The sequence below is a fragment of the Homalodisca vitripennis genome, chromosome 4 (genome assembly GCF_021130785.1).
Source record: "Homalodisca vitripennis isolate AUS2020 chromosome 4, UT_GWSS_2.1, whole genome shotgun sequence".
Taxonomy (NCBI): Eukaryota; Metazoa; Arthropoda; class Insecta; order Hemiptera; family Cicadellidae; genus Homalodisca; species Homalodisca vitripennis.
Window position 1 is genome coordinate 42,450,649 of NC_060210.1, and position 18,477 is coordinate 42,469,125.

Here is an 18,477-nt window from a genome sequence, read left to right on the forward strand (position 1 = left end):
ACTGAGGAGAGTTTAGTAATCTTACAGAATTCTAAATGAAACTTAATAGAGTAAACAAAGTGATATATTTCTATTATCAGTAAAAAAACTAGAGTGATAAGAACTAAGCAGCTGCAAAAAGTTTCTATTTATCTCTACCAGATTATTAATGTTAGTGTTTGATTCAACCAATGCTGCTAATTAAAAAAAATGTTTAGTTTTAAAACAATATATACTGTTTTATTGTATAGTACTAATAATTTGTAAATATGAAAACCCAATAAAAATAGAGAAAGTTCTCGCAAAGGACATAATCATAATTTATAAAAATATTATTCTCCAAAAGTTATCTTGGACTAACACATTTCCAAATTTAGTTCTTAAATCATAATGGTGTATAGTTTTAAACATGGTAAACCATAAATAAAAAATTGAAACCATTTAGTTTATTGAAATGTTATCATAATTTTATTCCTGTTTTATTTACTTGTTTTCATATTTCTTTTTCCTTTCATTAAATAAAATGTAATTAATAAATATGGTACTGTATATTTGTCTACTTAAAATGTTGCGAATTCAAACTATAGTGTTAAAAAAAATTGAGATTGAAAGAAATGTTATTACTTTTTTAGTGATAGTAATTATTATTATATGACATTCTTAACATTGCATTTTCCCTTAACAATCTGAACTGTATCAAATACAATCATTTTAGTCCCTGAAATTTTAACAGTATAGCTTCTAGAAAGTGTTTTCGTTTAAGGCTTGTTTTTCGTAGAACATACAGTATTGTATTGTTATTTGTTCATAATATATTATAATATTCTTCTATTAATTGTGTTTCATAAATGACATGTCCCCAGTCCTCTTCCTGAATGAAGTGACGCTTTTTTCTTGTAGGTTTTTGTGATTGGAGTACATATGAAGCACTTGAGACTCTTAATATTGGTCTGGAAGTGGAATTTTACATGATTTGGCTGTTTAGTTTGACATTACAGTTTTTATTACATTTTAGTAATACAAAGGTCGTTTGGAAAATAAGTTTGATAAATAAAATAAATTTATCTTTTATAGCTTTTTTTATGTACACTTAAAGAACAACTCTTAAACTTTTTTCAACATTGTTACAATTTACATTTAAGCCCTTATCATATCTAGGTATAAGCCTTTCAATACTTATTGAATAAAATTCTGCTGCCTTTGCATGTGTACAGTAATACACATGGAAACAATTTTATATAACGAATGTATAGAAAAAATGGGTATACATTTTGGCCAAAAACCATCTGGTCACAATTTTTAACAATGTCTAGGTGTATATATTTCATTGTAGGTTTGACCATAGCAGTTTTGTTGCTATGAGGTGTGACCCTACTACATTGGTTGTCTTTTTGTTTGACATATACATAAGAAATCCAGGTTTCATCCTTCATAAGTGACTATGTGGGTAAGAAATGTGTAACTAATTCATAGTACCAGATAAAAAATTTTGGATTCGTCTTATTCTCTTTGTTTTGAGTTCTTCAGTCAAGAGTAACTGTCAGGCACAAAATTTAAGGTGCCCAAGTTTCTCAGTCACATTTCATGACGTTATCTACTTCACAGTTAGAGTGAGAGTTTATTGCTGTAGCCATTTTTAACACTTGTTTATAGCAAGTGGTATAACCTTCACTTGATACTGCCAGATACGCACTGAACTTAGCCACACAGCGCCACTTAGATCGCACCTCATTTCCAGCTTTTCGGCGATCCAATGCCTTTGCAACATACTGTCCAAACAATCCTCATATATTCAGATTAGTGCAGATGCAGTTTATTGAGGTTTTGAAATAGTGTGTTATTTTAGTGGGAGGTATGTCTGCCCTTGCCATGTTGTGTAGAGATAATGTTTTATTGTCAATGGCTGCGTTTATTTGGATAATGTTTAAATCTTGCTTTCTTTCCTCTGTAGTTTGTGGAATTATATGTAGTGCATTATACACATTACTTGTCGGGCCTCATTATATGAATAGGTTTTTAGTTAAACATGACACCATCTTGTTTGTTTTTTTTTTCTGTTGTAGTGCGACTTTAATCCTAAAAGTGGCAAAGCGTAATTTACGACTCATTTTTTCCCGCCATGAGTAGGGACTTATGCATATTACAATTTGAGTGTTATTGTAGTATAAATGATTTTTTAACTCTTTAAAGCTATTCAATAATAAATGCCTCATAGAGCATAAAATAAACATAAATCAAGTGATTTTTTTAAAATAGTGAAGACAAAAAATGAAAATGGGTCTGGTACACTTATATAAAAAAATCACTGATCCCGACAATTTCCACCTAAAACCTTAACCAAGAGAATGATTTTTTGTTGTTTTTACATTATTGCCAGTACAGAAACACCCTTAAGATTAGGAACCATTTTCAACTTAAAGTTAATTTATATAAAAGTGTTTTAAATTAAATGTTCACTGTGGTATTTAGTGGATCATTTAAAAGTGGAAAGGTAATGGAAAGGTAGTGCAATAATAAATATGTGTCATGTGTGTTGATTTAGGTCCTGTTCATTGTTACTACAAAGAATAGAAATGTGTACTCATTTGTTACAGTCAATAATAAACTAAGCTAAAATTCAAAGCGTGTAGTAGTTACGAGTTTTACACAGACTTAACTATGCTGTTGTGATACTTTCCTTATCATAATATTTCTTACTTAGAAACAATACTCATTTTTTCCTGTCGGCTGTTTGTATTGGATTTTTATTACTTTTCTAAGTTGTTTTTCTTTGTTCTATTTATTATTAATCAAATCACTTAGTACAACTGTACGATTATTGTTAAAGCATGTCTACAACAATTTGACCAGGTAATAACAGTTGATTAAGAAGATATAGGTCGTGCCACAGGAGGTGTCCTGTGTCATTGAAACAAAAACAACATAAAATGAATAATCTCCATTGACGTACCTTGAGGAAACATAAGATGTGTTGCCAATCAAAACCTGAAGATTTTTTAATTTATCTCACTAGAAAATCTGTCTTTTATAACCAATATTGAAGATTTAAATTGTTTATGTCCATATGTATGTCAAATTCAACCTCAAAATGTTGTAGTAAAGTATTCTAAGGTTAATTTTTGTATGTTGATGTATTCTAAAGCTTTTTTACAAGCTATATAAATTTAATTGTGTTTTTGTTATATTTTAGAATTGAGTCTCTTAGTTTGAGTTTCTCCTCCAATTTTATAAACGAAATTATAAATTATAAAGATTTAAATCAATCTGATCAACCAATGGTTACAAAACACTGGACTACCTAATTGAAAATAAGTAATACTAGCGGACCTGGCGCGCTTCGCTGCGCATTTCAATAAGTTTCCCGCGGCTTCGCACGCAATTTCCCGTTGAAAACAGTACACTATATTCACTTATTCATTTTCTATCACATTCTAAACATTGCTGAGATAATTGATAGTCGTTCCTTCGTGAGCTTCTTGGGCGCATTATGAAGGTATGTACCACATTCCTGATACTTCTGTCAAAAAAAAACAACTAAGGTTGATTTTATAACATTCTTTATATTTGTAGCCAACGTAAGATAGTAATTATGATATCTGCATTGCTCTTCTGATCAAGCATGAGCATGGTTTATATTAAATAAATATTGCAGTTAAAGGTGAATTTTTACGTCAAATTTGAATTGTATTATCTGGATAGTAAAGTCTATGTTTAACAGTGATTGCAGAAACAGTTTAAACAAAATTTGTCGTTTCTCTTAAGCTTACTCTATGCTTTAAAACTATAAGTGTAGTAATTAAATTATATATAAATATATTTTTTGTCGCATTATATATGTTTACAAAGAACAGCTGATTAAAAATTTGAAAAGACTCTTTCACTTAATAACATATGTTTGCTGCAATGCATTTCTTACGGGTATTTCTGTAACCAGTGGGGCGGAATCCTGAATCGGGAAAGGGATAAAAAGTATCCTATAACCTTCTACAGATCAAGACGAACAAATTAAAAAAAAAATTAGGCGAATCCGTCCAGCCGTTTGTGAGTGATGCTGTTACACACGAACAGTTTCATTTTTATATAATAGAAGAGTATACTCATTCATAAGTAAAAGACATTTTATTTTGTTTTGACAGGATCACTTAGAGCAGTGTTATGTAAACATATTTTCATCATACTACAATAAAGACAATATAAATTCTTTCTGTTAGCATGTACTACTGCAAGTTTTCAGTGGTGTTGACTAGGGCTATGACAGTGCCTTGATAAGATAACATGTTAATGTCATTGCACTGATAGCTGGCCTCTCTGTGTAGGACATCACTAAGCCTAATAATTAATGAGGGTATCACTTCCTCATGAAAAACTGTCTATAGTTGCTTAGTAGTTATTTCCTAAAGAAGTTACACCAGAAGACAGTAATTCCTTTCACAATAAAGATCATTTATATTATTAAAAAATAATAAATAATTTAATGAACAAAAATTTATGGAATTGGGCACCAAAACAGGCTATATGCTTAAAGAAGTATTTATTATCACTGATTCTTGTGCATATTAAAAATCATTTTATGTGAATTTCTATTTTGCACAGTTTTATCTCTACCTCCAAAGCCCCCATTTTGAAAAATAACTTAAAATATGTTTGTTTTGATTGTTTTATTAATATTAGTTGTAGGGCAACAGTAATTATTTACTAACTTAAAAGATGGAAATAATTAGTCAAGTTGTGTTTTACAGATTTTTGCAGTTATGCATAACAACTAAAATGGTTTGTGTGTTGCACTACACCTACATTTCATATGCTAGTTATACAAATTACACATCTCCACATTGGTTTGTATTTTTAAATAATTTTAAATAGATAAAAAATTAACATAATATACTTTATCCAAAATTTAAAAAAATGACTGTGCTGTTCAGATTAGCCAGCAAGATTAAAACTCATAATGTAACGGTTTTATTACAAATTCAATATGCAATTTATTGATATTGTAAGTATAACAAAATCTACACTTTTGCAATGGGATTTACAGGTACATGGTATTTGGAGAGAGTAAAGCTACAATATAAAACATCCTAAATAGTGAAAGAAAACTTTAAATTTACCCTGTATACAATATATGAATGGTGTGTAATCTCATTCACAGTCCCTTGAAGAAAAATGTATTGTGAATTTTAATGCAATAAAAAAGAGACTGGTAGTATTAAAATGCTCCTACAACAAGTGAGAAATCTGAATTTGATATATATGTAAGATTGAATCACAAAAAGTATTTGCTCAGTCGGGACTCAAAATTGGGTATCTCACTTGCCGGGCGACCATGTTACCATTGCACCACAGAGCCCTTACTTTTTACGATTCAATTATTTTGTATTTGACAGTTTCTGTCATATATGTGTTTAAATAAGTAAACTAACATATGATCAGAAATCTAAATACCTGTCAAACAACTTTTAACATTCATTACAATTTGTATAAGCAGATATAGCCTGATATAATTTTCAATAAAGATTGAATCACAAAAGTACTTCCTCCGCCGGGACTTGAACCCGGGTCTCTCACTTGCTGTGTGTGCATGTTACCACTACTTTGCTCTTTTATATTGTCCTGAAATTCGCATTATATTTTTCTTCAAGGTACTGAATGAGATTACACACCATACACATATTGTATATAAGGTAAATTGAAGTTTATATAAATATATATTGTTTCACATTAAAAAATGAAGTATTTTTTTTATTCTGCTTGCTTGCAAATCTTCTCAAAAAGTTTAAACAATTTTAATCACTATATAATATTATTTTCAGAAACTGGACTGGGAAGTAGAGCTTACTGTAGTGATCGGGCAAAAGTGCCGCAATGTCCAGGCAAGTGATGCACTTAAGTACGTGTTCGGCTATACCATCGCCCAGGATATCTCAGCAAGGGACTGGCAGACACCCAAGAAGAACAATGGCCAGTGGTTATTTGCCAAAAGCATGGACACTTTCTGTCCACTGGGCCCTGCAGTGGTTGTCAAGGAAGCGTTTGGAGCTCCCAATGACAAAACTATCAAGTGCTCCATCAATGGGAGTGTCAAGCAGAATTCCAACACCAATGATCTTATCCATTCTGTGGAGGATCTCATAGCCTACTTGTCTCAGTGAGTACATGCTTAAACAGTGCTTAAAATGTTCTTTTTGATAAGATAAAAATGTCATTGATGCTTTTATAGTGCTTTTAATATACAGGGTGTATATTATGTCTGGAAACACCCAAATATATCCTTTAATAATTTAAATATAAATTTGAAACCTCTTACAATCGTGATAGAGATTGGGCATCTACTTTTTGGAAACAATGTTTTGTTATGTCACACCAACGGGGGACGTCCTGCCGAGGGTATCGTGAATATTCTTAATGGAAGCCTATACCTTGTGATACATAATTTTAAAGGTAATAGCTTACTGAATTGAATGCCACAAACCGCATCTCAAAGGAATTATTCTATCAGAAAATAGAGCATTTTTAGTATTGAAAATTTACTGATGTTCAACAATGTAATTTTAACATGGTTCTTGCCACAAAATGTGTTACACTAATTTTTTAGCATTTTTTAAATGTTCAATTAAAATAAAATAAACAATTTATTTTTAAGCTGGTTTCATTAGTACAAATTTACCAGTTTTTATTACAATGAATATAAACTTATGAGTCACTTTCTCTGATTACTTATGAATCTGTACTTGGTGTGTTTTCCAGTCAGCAGGAAGGTTTAAAGAGACAAAGGTCACTAGCCTATGAGAAACATTATTGTGTTTATTAATCATCTGGTCTACAGGTTTCAGTTTGTTGAGCATGGAGCTTTCACTAGACAGGTCTAAGCTTGGGAATTACAAATGGACAAAGGTCATATCATTCCTGTCGAGTTAATCAGTGTCTCTGAAGCATTGCTGTCAACAAGTTATCTAATTACAGTAGTTCAGTTTTTATTTGGCATTTTAATGGAATTGTCTGAAAGAGAACGAATTACTCTGTTTGATGATGCGAGGATATGGCGATCGTCAAAGATCTTATCGGGAAGTTTGTAATTTGTTTAATGACACTTTCCCAGAAAGGAATCCCATAAGTGTTTCAACAATATCAAAAACTATTGAGCGTTTTGAAATGACAGGGAGTGTACGTAATCGGCCAAAGTCGGGTAGGATACAATCTGCAACAGATGAAGAACATGCCACTAGATGTTTTGCAAAACATTTATTGAACACCCACATACATCGCTCAGAAAAGCTGCACAGCAACATGATATGCACCCTATGTCTGTGAGTAAGATTTTGAAAATTAATAAATACAAACCATTTAAAGTTCATTTAGTCCAACAGTTAAGTGAGGATGATTACGACAGAAGAGTTGAGTTTTGTGAACTTGTGATGCGCAAATGTAATGACAATAGAGATTTTTCTGACCAACATACTATTTTCTGATGAGGCAACTTTTTTCCTAAATGGCAATGTTAACAGGCACAATTGCCGTTACTGGGCTAGTGAAAAACCCACATTGGATTACTGAGTCCCATTCACAGCAACCACAAAAACTGAACGTTATGGTGTGGAATTTTAGGTAACAAAATTGTTGGACCCTTTTTTCATCAATGGAAATTTAAATGCCGAACTTTACTACAATATGCTCCAAAATGAAATAATCCCAGCTATTCAAATTGCATCAGGAGAATACTTTGATAATGTATGGTTTCAGCAGGATGGTGCTCCACCCCATTATGGGAGACAGGTAAGAGAGTATTTGGATTTAAGGTTTCCTCATAAATGGATTGGCCGAAGAGGAGAAATCGAATGGCCCCCAAGATCTCCGGATTTGTCACCAATCGATTATTTCCTATGGGGTCATTTAAATTGCAATGTTTATAGAAGAAAGCCTCATAATTTGGAAGACCTAAGAAACAGGATTATAGAGGGAGATTGCTTTGATAACTGAAGAAATGTTAGGCAACTCTGTCGAATCATTTTACACAAGATTGGCTCATTGTCAAACCGTAGAAGGAACACAGTTCGAACAATTGCTTTGACACCAAATGCAGGTAAAACGTTTGTTGTAAGACTTTCTAACAGCATACATTATTTTTTATTTGTAATAAGAAATCAAAACATAAGTATTTCCATAATTGTACTGTAATAAAAACTGGCAAATTTGTGCTAATAGAACCAGCTTAAAATGAAATTTTTGTTTTATTTAATTGAACATTTAAAAAAAATGCTAAAAAATTAGTGTAACACATTTTGTGGCAAGAACCATGTTAAAATTACATTGTTGAACATCAGTAAATTTTCAATACTAAAAATGCTCTATTTTCTGATAGAATAATTCCTTTGAGATGCGGTTTGTGGCATTCAATTCAGTAAGCTATTGCCTTTAAAATTATGTATCAACAAGGTATAGGCTTCCATTAAGAATATTCACGATACCCTCGGCAGGACGTCCCCCGTTGGTGTGACATAACAAAACATTGTTCCAAAAAGTAGATGCCCAATCTCTATCACGATTGTAAGAGGTTTTCAAATTTATATTTAAATTATTAAAGGATATATTTGGGTGTTTCCAGACATAATATACACCCTGTATATACTCATACAATAGCCTTTCATATTCATGTATATAAGTTTATATTTTACTACAAACACTAAACTCACTAAAGTTATAAATTTGTTCAACTACTAAAAAAATATCTTACTGTTTAATATTTATTTGTGACAAGAATAATTTTTTATAGTATTACACATATTTGCCATCCATAAAGGGCTATCCAGAAAGTAGATTACGTTTTGATATAAACAAAAAATAAAGTACTACAAGAAGAAAATTGTATATTTGAGAGTAACAACACTAAAATACTATTTTTCAAAACAGTTTTTATACAATTTTAGGCACTTATTATAGCGGTAAACTAGTTTTGAAATTCCAGTGTTATAAAATTCTGGCGCCTAAGACTTCAACTAGGTAGTCACACCCTCTCGCAGTTCCACGTTGTTATCCAAGCGCTGCGTCGCAAGCCAGGTCTTCATTGCTGGAAACAGTAGTCACTGGGTGCAAGATCTGTACTGTAAGGGGGATGTGGAAAGACCTCCCACTTAAAAGCATCCTGGACTTCTAAGGGCCAATTTGCCATGTGTGGTTGGTACCCATCTTGCGCAAAATTTGAGGAAAACTAAGTGAGAGTTCTGTTACTGTAAATCAGGTGTCTTCTTTAATCTTCTCATTTATTTTATAAACAATTTCATCGGTCACAATGCTTAACCGTCCATTTTTTTCGTCTTCATACACATTAATTCACCCATTTTTAAACCTAATGTATTAATGACACGCTCCACCTTCAGTAATCACATAGTTCCCATAAAGTTCACAGGGTTGGCGATAAATTCCAATTGGTTTATTTTGCCTAGCCAACAAAATCCATATTACTGACCGCACTTCACAACCCAAAGGATTTTTAATTGAGTCACATATTTTAAAACTACTATTGTACAACAACAGCGACAGTAACCTCTCACTATCACGACTGAATAGCCACTGAACTGAAAATAATTTCTGTTTATAGATATTGTATCTATACACTGATTTGTCGTTTAAAAAAGACACAGTAAAATATCATACTATAAATGTTTAAAATGTGGGATAAAATGCAAAGAATTTAGTTTTGTATGGAAACCGCTCACGTTTTTATTTTATAGATTGCTAAAAGTAGTAAAAATATAAGCAAATAAAATTAACAGACAATAAATATCAATTGCCTTTATTTTTAAACACTTAGGAAAACTGATAAACTTTCATAAATGATATTTTTGGGACTATATCAGTCATTATGCTATTAACAGTTTACCTAACTTAGTTGTCATCCTCAAATACCGACTGAACTAAGTCGGTGTCATCTTCTTCCATGTCACCAGCTATCTCAAGACGAATTGGTCTCTCTTTATCTGATGAACTGCCATTATCTATACGATGATTCATCTTCACTATTCTTTCCTAGGCGTATAATAATCTTGTTAATAGTGTCTTCAGAAACTCTCCCTCCCTCCCCCCTCTCACCCTCATAACCTTCCTTCCCTACCTCTTCCCCCTCTCTCTCAACAATAATTTTTCAACATTGTAATTCATGTATTAAATGACAATTTTTCTATTTATTTAGGAAGTCTTTAAACATTTAATAACAAAATGTTACACATTTACCGCATTAAATGATAAAAATAAACAGTAATTATTAACATAGATCGTTTCGAAACGTTTTATGTTTTGTAATTTAAAAATCTAAAACTACGATTAATTTTAAATAAAAATAAATACAGTTAGTTTTGATATTATATTTTAAATGCCTATAGTTAAACATAACACTTATGTTAAGAATTGTAAATTTATTAAAGTGTTTGATATACATAAATTTACTGATAGCAAAGAAATTCAAAAATGTTTTAAGACTTAAAGAGTATTTCAAAGAGTGATTTGAACACCTTAAAAATAAAAGCATGCTGCTACTATACACTGCTGTAGTACACTGTAGTGTGCAGACAGTAATGTTGTTATTAAGTTAGAATAATAATAATATCTTTCAATTTAAGAATAGTTAATAATATTAATAGTTTAGAACTCATTTGACTAAGGAAAAGATTGAAAAGTTTTCATTTACAAGTAATAGGTTTGAAAATTTACTTTCAAGGTTGATGTCTCACTTTGATGAATTTTTGTTACCGTTCAAATAATACGATATTTGATCAATTAGATTGATTTTTTTAAATTGTGACACTGTTTTATTTGAATGATGTTGAGAGCTTTTGTGATGTACTGAAAATGTGTTGCAGCTGTGTGACACTGTTGCCAGGAGATCTGATATTGACAGGAACACCTGGAGGTGTGGGGCTCTACAGCAACCCTCAGCAATTTTTGGCGGTTAGTTTCCTTTTTATGGTTTTGCTATTCAAAATCTATTTTTGTCTTCAAACCATCACACAGTTTTTTTAGATTCATATTTGTATGCTTTGAAAATATTATTTACCTTAGAATTTATACAGAGAGATATTTTGAAATAATTATTTAACCCTAGATGTGTCAATTCATTGTTTTTACAGGGAGAGAGAATATTATGTAATTGGCATCACCGGATATCTGGCATAGGCTATGTATACACATGTTCATGTGACTTGAATTGAATAAATATTCACCAAACACGTTAAAAGTCATATGGCATGTGTGTCATTTTCATAACTGAAGTTTTTCTTATTTTTTATATCTAAATACCCTAAACACCTTAATGAGAAAAAATATATCGTGAGGAAGAGTATATCCAGAGGATAAGGAGACTGGTATGACTTTTTTAGTGAAAAAGAGACTTACCAGTACGTTACTAACAATGTATTGACAATTTCCTTATTGATAAAAATAAACAAAGCTTCTACTACAATTGGTGTTCACAAAATATGGCTTCTGTTGTTTTGTTCATTTGTCCAAACGGCATTATTTACTGAGTGCATAAACCAAGAATTAAGAGCTGAAACCGTCAAATTTTACACAAACAATGTTCTTTGAGGAAAACATAATATCCATTGATATTAGTTATTCTAGCTCCAAAGGAACAGCAGTTTTTGAGGCAACAAGTTTCAAATGAGATGGTTTTCTAAAAATATTGAAATTTTCTGAAATATTTGAATTTAGTTTACAATATGTAACATAATAATGTACACTTAGTTTTTGTACAACTTATAATTTAGCTAATCAAAATCAAAAGTCTTGAGGTTTTAGTTTACTTTATTTTTTAAAACAAAATAATGAAGATTTGACATTGCTAATGGTGATCTCGTACTATGATGATATAAATGGTAAGTAACCAAGACTTCAAAAAGCAATAACATGGATCACATGATTAGTTTCACTTGAGATCTGTAGTCAATATGCTTAATTAATAATTTGCTACTGTAAGTAATAATAGTGAACTTAATAGTCAGTGCTAGATACTGAATTAAATCGTGTTTGCTGTGTTTTACAATATAGGGAGAGTAATGTGAATAAAAATGCACATACACTTTTATTCAACCTGTCTTAGTAATAAATTGAATTTTTTAATATTTGTTGACAATTGTTTGTTGTGTTTAGCCTGGAGATGTGATTGAGAGTGAGATAAGCGGAATAGGAAAGCTGATCAGCCATGTTGTGTAAACTTCATCACACCATGAGAACTTGCTGTCGTAGGATCATATATCTTTGAGTTTATAGCATAATGTGTGCAAAATATGTTGTTAAAATAAGAACTGCCTGTATTGCTGCTACGCCTGAATTCAAAAGCACAATTAGGGCTTTGAGATGTATAGAAGCATTTGATTAGTTGGGCAGTGTATGATTCAAATACTGTATTGAAATTTTATGAACATTTTGCACAGTGTTAATAAATTTTAATAAAACTAGATAAAAAAAAACAACTGCTCATCAAGTTTTCAACATTCGTGAAAGCAGTTTTACTGTAGACAATTTTATTTCATTAACAATAAATTTCTGTTAAACAACATATTAGGAAATAATGCGAAACAGAATGTATTTTCTGGACAGCTTTGAATAATAAATTATGACTATTACAAATCGTAACATTTTTAAATTTAAGAAATGTAATATACAATGATACATTAATCATTGATTACGTGCAATAGTTTTGATGCTTATTTATATAAAATCGTGTATATATGTATTATGTTTCTATAAATAATTGATTTAACTTATATGCATTTATTTTCATTTGTATGCATGGTTTTATAAACTGCATTTTTCTGCTCCTAGTAATGATTTATAAATTAGATTATTGAAGAAAACAGCACTTTTACGTATTTAAGCATCACGTTTTGTTATGAAGCAATCACATTTGTTATAAAAATAGTTTTTCTTATGTTGTGTACCAGATGTGAAAAATATAAACTGAATTAAAGTGGTAACTAGCAAAATAATAGTTTTCGTTACATTGCAATTATTTCATTCTCGGTGCTATTGTTGTATTTTTGAATGTACCATAATTATTGCTTATGTTATCAATCTGTTATATAGTCACCATAAAATTTACCTACTAGATATACTTTGTTACACTTTTGAGTGTCATGGTTATCAACGTGTTCCTCAAAAGGAGTAATAATATTGGAATAGGCTCCAGACTAAGGTGATAGATACCCTAGCCAAATGGTCTACTGGCACTCTTTGCTCACATATGTATTTAAAAAAAATATTAACTGTATTGTATAACAGGAAAAAAAGGGAAGCAGGTCGTTCATACAAGATAATGTAGCTATTTAGTGGTACATTATTCACTTTATTCATTATTCATTAATAAATGTGCCATATAATTTACTACATTTTTTTTCTTATTTCACAAATTGTTGTAAACAAAATATGTTTTAGAAACTGGCTGACTCTTTGAACAAGATGCATTTAAATTATGATAATAATTGTATTTGTTTTTTATTTTATACAAGTTCCTGGCTTTGAATCCTAATGTTCAAGAAAATATGTTCCTACACAAATTTATTACACTAATTAAAAAGTTATTTAACAAAGGCTGGATATTCATGGACAATTGTGAATTATTTCTTAACCCTCACAATGTATTTCTAAATATGTATTTGTAAATATTAATACAATGTTCATTAAATTTTAATACACTTTTCTCATATGCAAGTTCATTACACAAAACAGCAAATATTTTATTTGAATCATTATAAATTACTAACACTTTTCAAATGCACGACTGAAAAATGTCTTCCATATTGTCTTAGTTAATAATGTAGATTTATCATAAATATTATAGTAATACCTCTATGTTAAAAATTGTGATTTCTTTCTCTGCTTAAGTTAAGTGTAAGTATTCAACTTTGATTATACCTGTAGTCTTTTAATGGTGCAATACAACTACCAAAATATATAAAAGTAGAAACATATGGCCATGAGTGACTTAACTAGAACTTGTAAATTTGTCAATGTGCATTTATTCACATTTTGTTAAAATAAACATTCCAAAGTGACATGTGAGCTTTTTTGGTAACCTTTAAAGTTTTTTTATGATTTATGTTGTTTAATAGAAAAAAACAGTTTTCAAGCCAAATAATGTTTTTTCAGGTTCGAGGATGCTTAAATATTTGTATTCTCTGTATTCAAACCTCTTTTTATGTCGTATGAAAATTTTTAAAATATTACAAAATAATGTTTTAAATTGTTCAATAGCATAGCTGTTATGGAATTAACAGAAAAGTTCAATGTAAAATTGAATATCAGCAGATTCCCATCATTTTGGTGACCCCATATATATATATATACATATACATATGGTACTTTTTGCGATTCAATGTTTATTGAAATTAAATAAGGCTATTGCCATTTATACAAATTTAATGTAAATAAAAGTCATTTGACAGGTATTTGGTCTTCCGATCATATGTTAGTTTGGTTATTTAAACGCATATGTGACAGATACGGCCAAATACAAAATAATTGAATCGTAAAAAGTGAGGGCTCTGTGGTATAATGGTAGCACATTCACCTGGCAAGTGAGAGATCCGAGTTCCGGTGGAGCAAGTACTTTTTGCGATTCAATGTTTATTGAAATTACATATATATAGCGTGTATATTACCAAGAACTGGAAAATAAAATACTGAAACATGTTCAGACTTGGAACAAAAATGAATATTATAAATAATATCTTCGACACTTCCATTAGTCAGCTGGGTACGCCATTTCGTTCTAAAATGATGGCTGTTGAAATTTTTAAATTCAATGATTAAGGATTTATTGTTGAGAAGGAAAAATTGTTCTGGAATGCTAGTGACATTTTCTCAACTTTTCTCCACCAGACACCTGTCTGGCTATCAGCAGGACTCTCCAGTGTACATCAACCTGTCCTTGGCACCAGCAAGAAGGGTACTATTTGCGAAGGCCCGTAAGTTAAAAAATGACTTTAGTTATAAATATGTTTGGGTGGATAGGGCTGGTCGGGTGAAAGTCAGAAAATCGGATGATAAGGCTAGTAGGGTGATTGTGATTAACAATGAGGACGAGCTGGCTGGACTGGTTGGTAGGGAGGCAAAGGGGTCTTAGATTTGTTTGTGGGTTAATCTGAATTTTACTCTGTCAAAATATATTGTTTCGCTTTGTTAATGTTACTTGTTTGTAGTTTAATTTATATATATATATATATATATATATATAATTTCAATAAAATATATATATGTTTGTAAATTTAAAGTTAATGTACGTAAGTCTGTACGGTTTGATCTACTATACAACAGTACTTTGAGTTTATTTAATTTTTTCGTCATTGATTATTATTCTAATTTAATAGTAATGAAGGCATATTTAGTTTTATTTGATTACAAATGGAAAATCAGCATAGTTTAAATATTTACTATCAAAATGTGCGTGGCATGAGAACGAAAACTTTTGAGTTTTATGAATCTATACTAGGTGAGGATTTTGACTTAATAGCATTAACTGAAACATGGCTCGAACCCGGTATAAGTAGTTCTGAAATCTTTGATGCAAGATATGAAGTTTTTTGTAAGGATAGGGATCAGATGGCGACAGGCAAAGAGCGGGGAGGAGGAGTATTGTTGGCAGTGCACCGGCGCGTCTCAGCTGTGTTGATGACTCACCCACTGATAGCGGACGACCTTGACTTGCTCTTGGTTCGGCTGACACTGCCGCCGCCGCAAGGCACGGTTCTTGTGAGCTTACTGTATATTCCTCCCGGTCGCTCAGCTCATCTTTACACTAACTATTGTAATTCATATGATAATTTGAATATTAAATATGATGGTTTCATAATTCTGGGTGATTTTAATATTCCTAGAATAAACGGTACAAATTTTGACTTCTCTGTTGCTAGATCCTCAGCCGGAGTAATTAATACACTCCTGTGTGAATATAATTTGAACTCCTTTAATAACATACGTAATTGTGATAATTTTACATTAGATTTAGTTTTAAGTAACTTAAAGGATGTTAAAGTTGAAAAAAGTGAGTCTCCCCTGTTGGCACCAGATACTTATCACCCTCCACTATCTATATCTTTTATGAGTGATTGTAGCCAATTTAAATTTACAAATGTTTGTCTGCCAAAGAAATATTATGTTTTTAAGGATGCGAATTTTTTTGACTTGTATTGTAGACTGAGAGACATTAATTGGTTTGAAATGTATAGTCTTACTTGTGTGGATGACTGTTTAGATTTTTTCTATAAAGTTTTCTTCTCTTGTGTCGATAGTACTGTCCCCAGAAAAGCTTTGTAGTAAAAAGTAAATATCCAGTTTGGTTTACGTCTGAAATTAAACATGACTTAAAAATGAAAAATAAATTATCCAAAAAGAGAAAGTACTCAAAGTATCATGACGAATTATTTAAGCAATTAAGGAAACGTATTAAAGAAAATATTAGACTTGCCCATAGAAATTATATACGTAACGTTGAAAATAGCATTAAAACTAATGTTAAAAATTTTTGGAATTATTTTAAGACAATAAATAGCAGAAGTGGCTTTGATATTGGTACACTTAAGAGTATGACTTGTGAGGGTAATACTATCAGTAATAAGGAAATTCCAAATGCATTTTCAGGTTATTTTTCTTCTGTGTATGATAGTTCTCCTTCCAAATACCAGTTAAGTTGTGAGTCTTCATCTGTGGATAACTTTCAAATATCACCTTTTACTCCATCAGAAGTACGTATTGCAATAAAAGAAATGAAATCAAAAAAGTCATCGGGACCTGACGGTATACCAGCGTATGTTGTAAAGGGTTGTGGTGAAGTATTAGCTGAACCTTTATGTTTTTTGTTTAATTTATCGCTTTCGTCCTGTGTATTTCCGCACAGATGGAAGGAAGCAAAGGTGACTCCTATTTTTAAATCTGGCGATAAAGATAAAATAGAAAATTATAGGCCTATCTCTTTATTAAATTCATTTGCTAAGGTCTATGAACTACTTTTATTTAAACAAATTTTCAATGCGATTAGGAGTAAAATTCGCCCTGAGCAACATGGTTTTCTTCCTAAACGGTCTTCCGCGACTAATCTAATAGAATTTTCTTTTAATATTTCTTCTGAACTCGATGTTGGGGGTAGGCTGGATGTAATATATACAGATTTTTCTAAGGCATTTGACAAAGTTAACCATGATATTCTGTTAAATAAATTATTAAATTTGGGGTTCTCAATGAGGGCTTGCAGTTTGATGGCTTCATATCTAAAAAATCGACCTTAGTATGTCTCAATTTCTGGTACTAGATCTTCAATATTTCACAGTTCTTCGGGTGTGCCCCAGGGCTCAAATTTGGGGCCTCTTCTTTTCTTAATTTTTATTAATGATCTACCAGACTGCTTCTCTGACTGCAAGTGTTTGTTGTTTGCTGACGATTTAAAAATATTCAAACCAATAAACAGTACATTAGATACACAACTGTTACAAATCTCAATTGATCAACTTAGTTCCTGGTGTTTATTTAATAAATTATATCTCAATGTCCAGAAATGTTTTGCTATGTCATACTCTCGGAGAAATGTTTCTATCAATAATTTATATCATATTGGAAGTACTCCGTTAAAGTCAGTCAATACAATAAAGGACTTGGGCATAATCTTTGATTCCACTCTTACTTTTAATGATCACGTATATAGCTTGATAGCTGAATCTTATAAGCTGTTAGGGTTTGTTAAAAGAAATACTAGGTCTTTCCAAGATACAGAAGCCATAATAAGGTTGTACCAAACTTTAATCAGAAGCAAATTGGAATACTGTGCGGTAGTGTGGGATTCAATAACCAAGTCTGATTGTGATAAAATAGAAATTCTCCAGAACAAATTTCTAAGATATTTATATTTCAAAAGATTTTCTCGTTCATGTCCCTTTGATTTTCCTACTTCCGATTTGAGAAACATTTTTGCTGCCCCTAAACTGTCTCTGAGAAGAAAACTTTCATTAGCATCCTTAACACACAAAGTTTTAAATGGTTCTATCGATAGCAGGTTTTTATTAGAGAACATTCATTTATATGTACCTGGACGAAGTATAAGAACATTTAATTTGTTTTCCTTACCAAGGTGTAAAACACTGTCACATTTTAACTTTCCTTTATACAAAATATTGAGATTATTAAATTGTTATGCTTCCGATCTAGATGTTTTTAATGATAAGTTAAGTGTATTTTTAATGAAATGTAGCAACCTTTTTGATTTAGATTAGTTATATTGATATTCCTGTTTAGTTTAACTAATTGAGTTTAGAGTTATTCATAGAATTAGTTTAAGTTTAGATAAAAATATGCTTTTGGTTATTTTTTAACGTGACTGTCAGAATATTATTTTCATTATAACTTGTACATTACTATTTATGTCTATATATTGTAACTTAGTTAAGATAGCTGTTTTGGAACATGTTTCTGTAGCTGTCATGTAAAATTGTTTGAATAAATAAATAAATAAATAAATAAATA

At 30.9% G+C, this 18,477-nt stretch overlaps 1 protein-coding gene across 3 annotated transcripts in view; it reads left to right on the forward strand.

Moving 5' to 3' along the window:
• LOC124359208 (fumarylacetoacetate hydrolase domain-containing protein 2A-like) overlaps positions 1-14,021 on the forward strand; it is a 35,628-nt gene extending 21,607 nt beyond the window's left edge. For all 3 annotated transcript variants that reach the window (XM_046811769.1, XM_046811770.1, XM_046811768.1), the window contains 3 exons: positions 5,790-6,124; positions 10,830-10,917; positions 12,118-14,021. In XM_046811769.1, the coding sequence (XP_046667725.1) occupies positions 5,790-6,124; positions 10,830-10,917; positions 12,118-12,180 (486 nt within the window). In that variant the 3' untranslated portion in view covers positions 12,181-14,021. The remainder of the gene's footprint in view (positions 1-5,789; positions 6,125-10,829; positions 10,918-12,117) is intronic.
• The last annotated feature ends 4,456 nt before the right edge of the window (positions 14,022-18,477 follow it).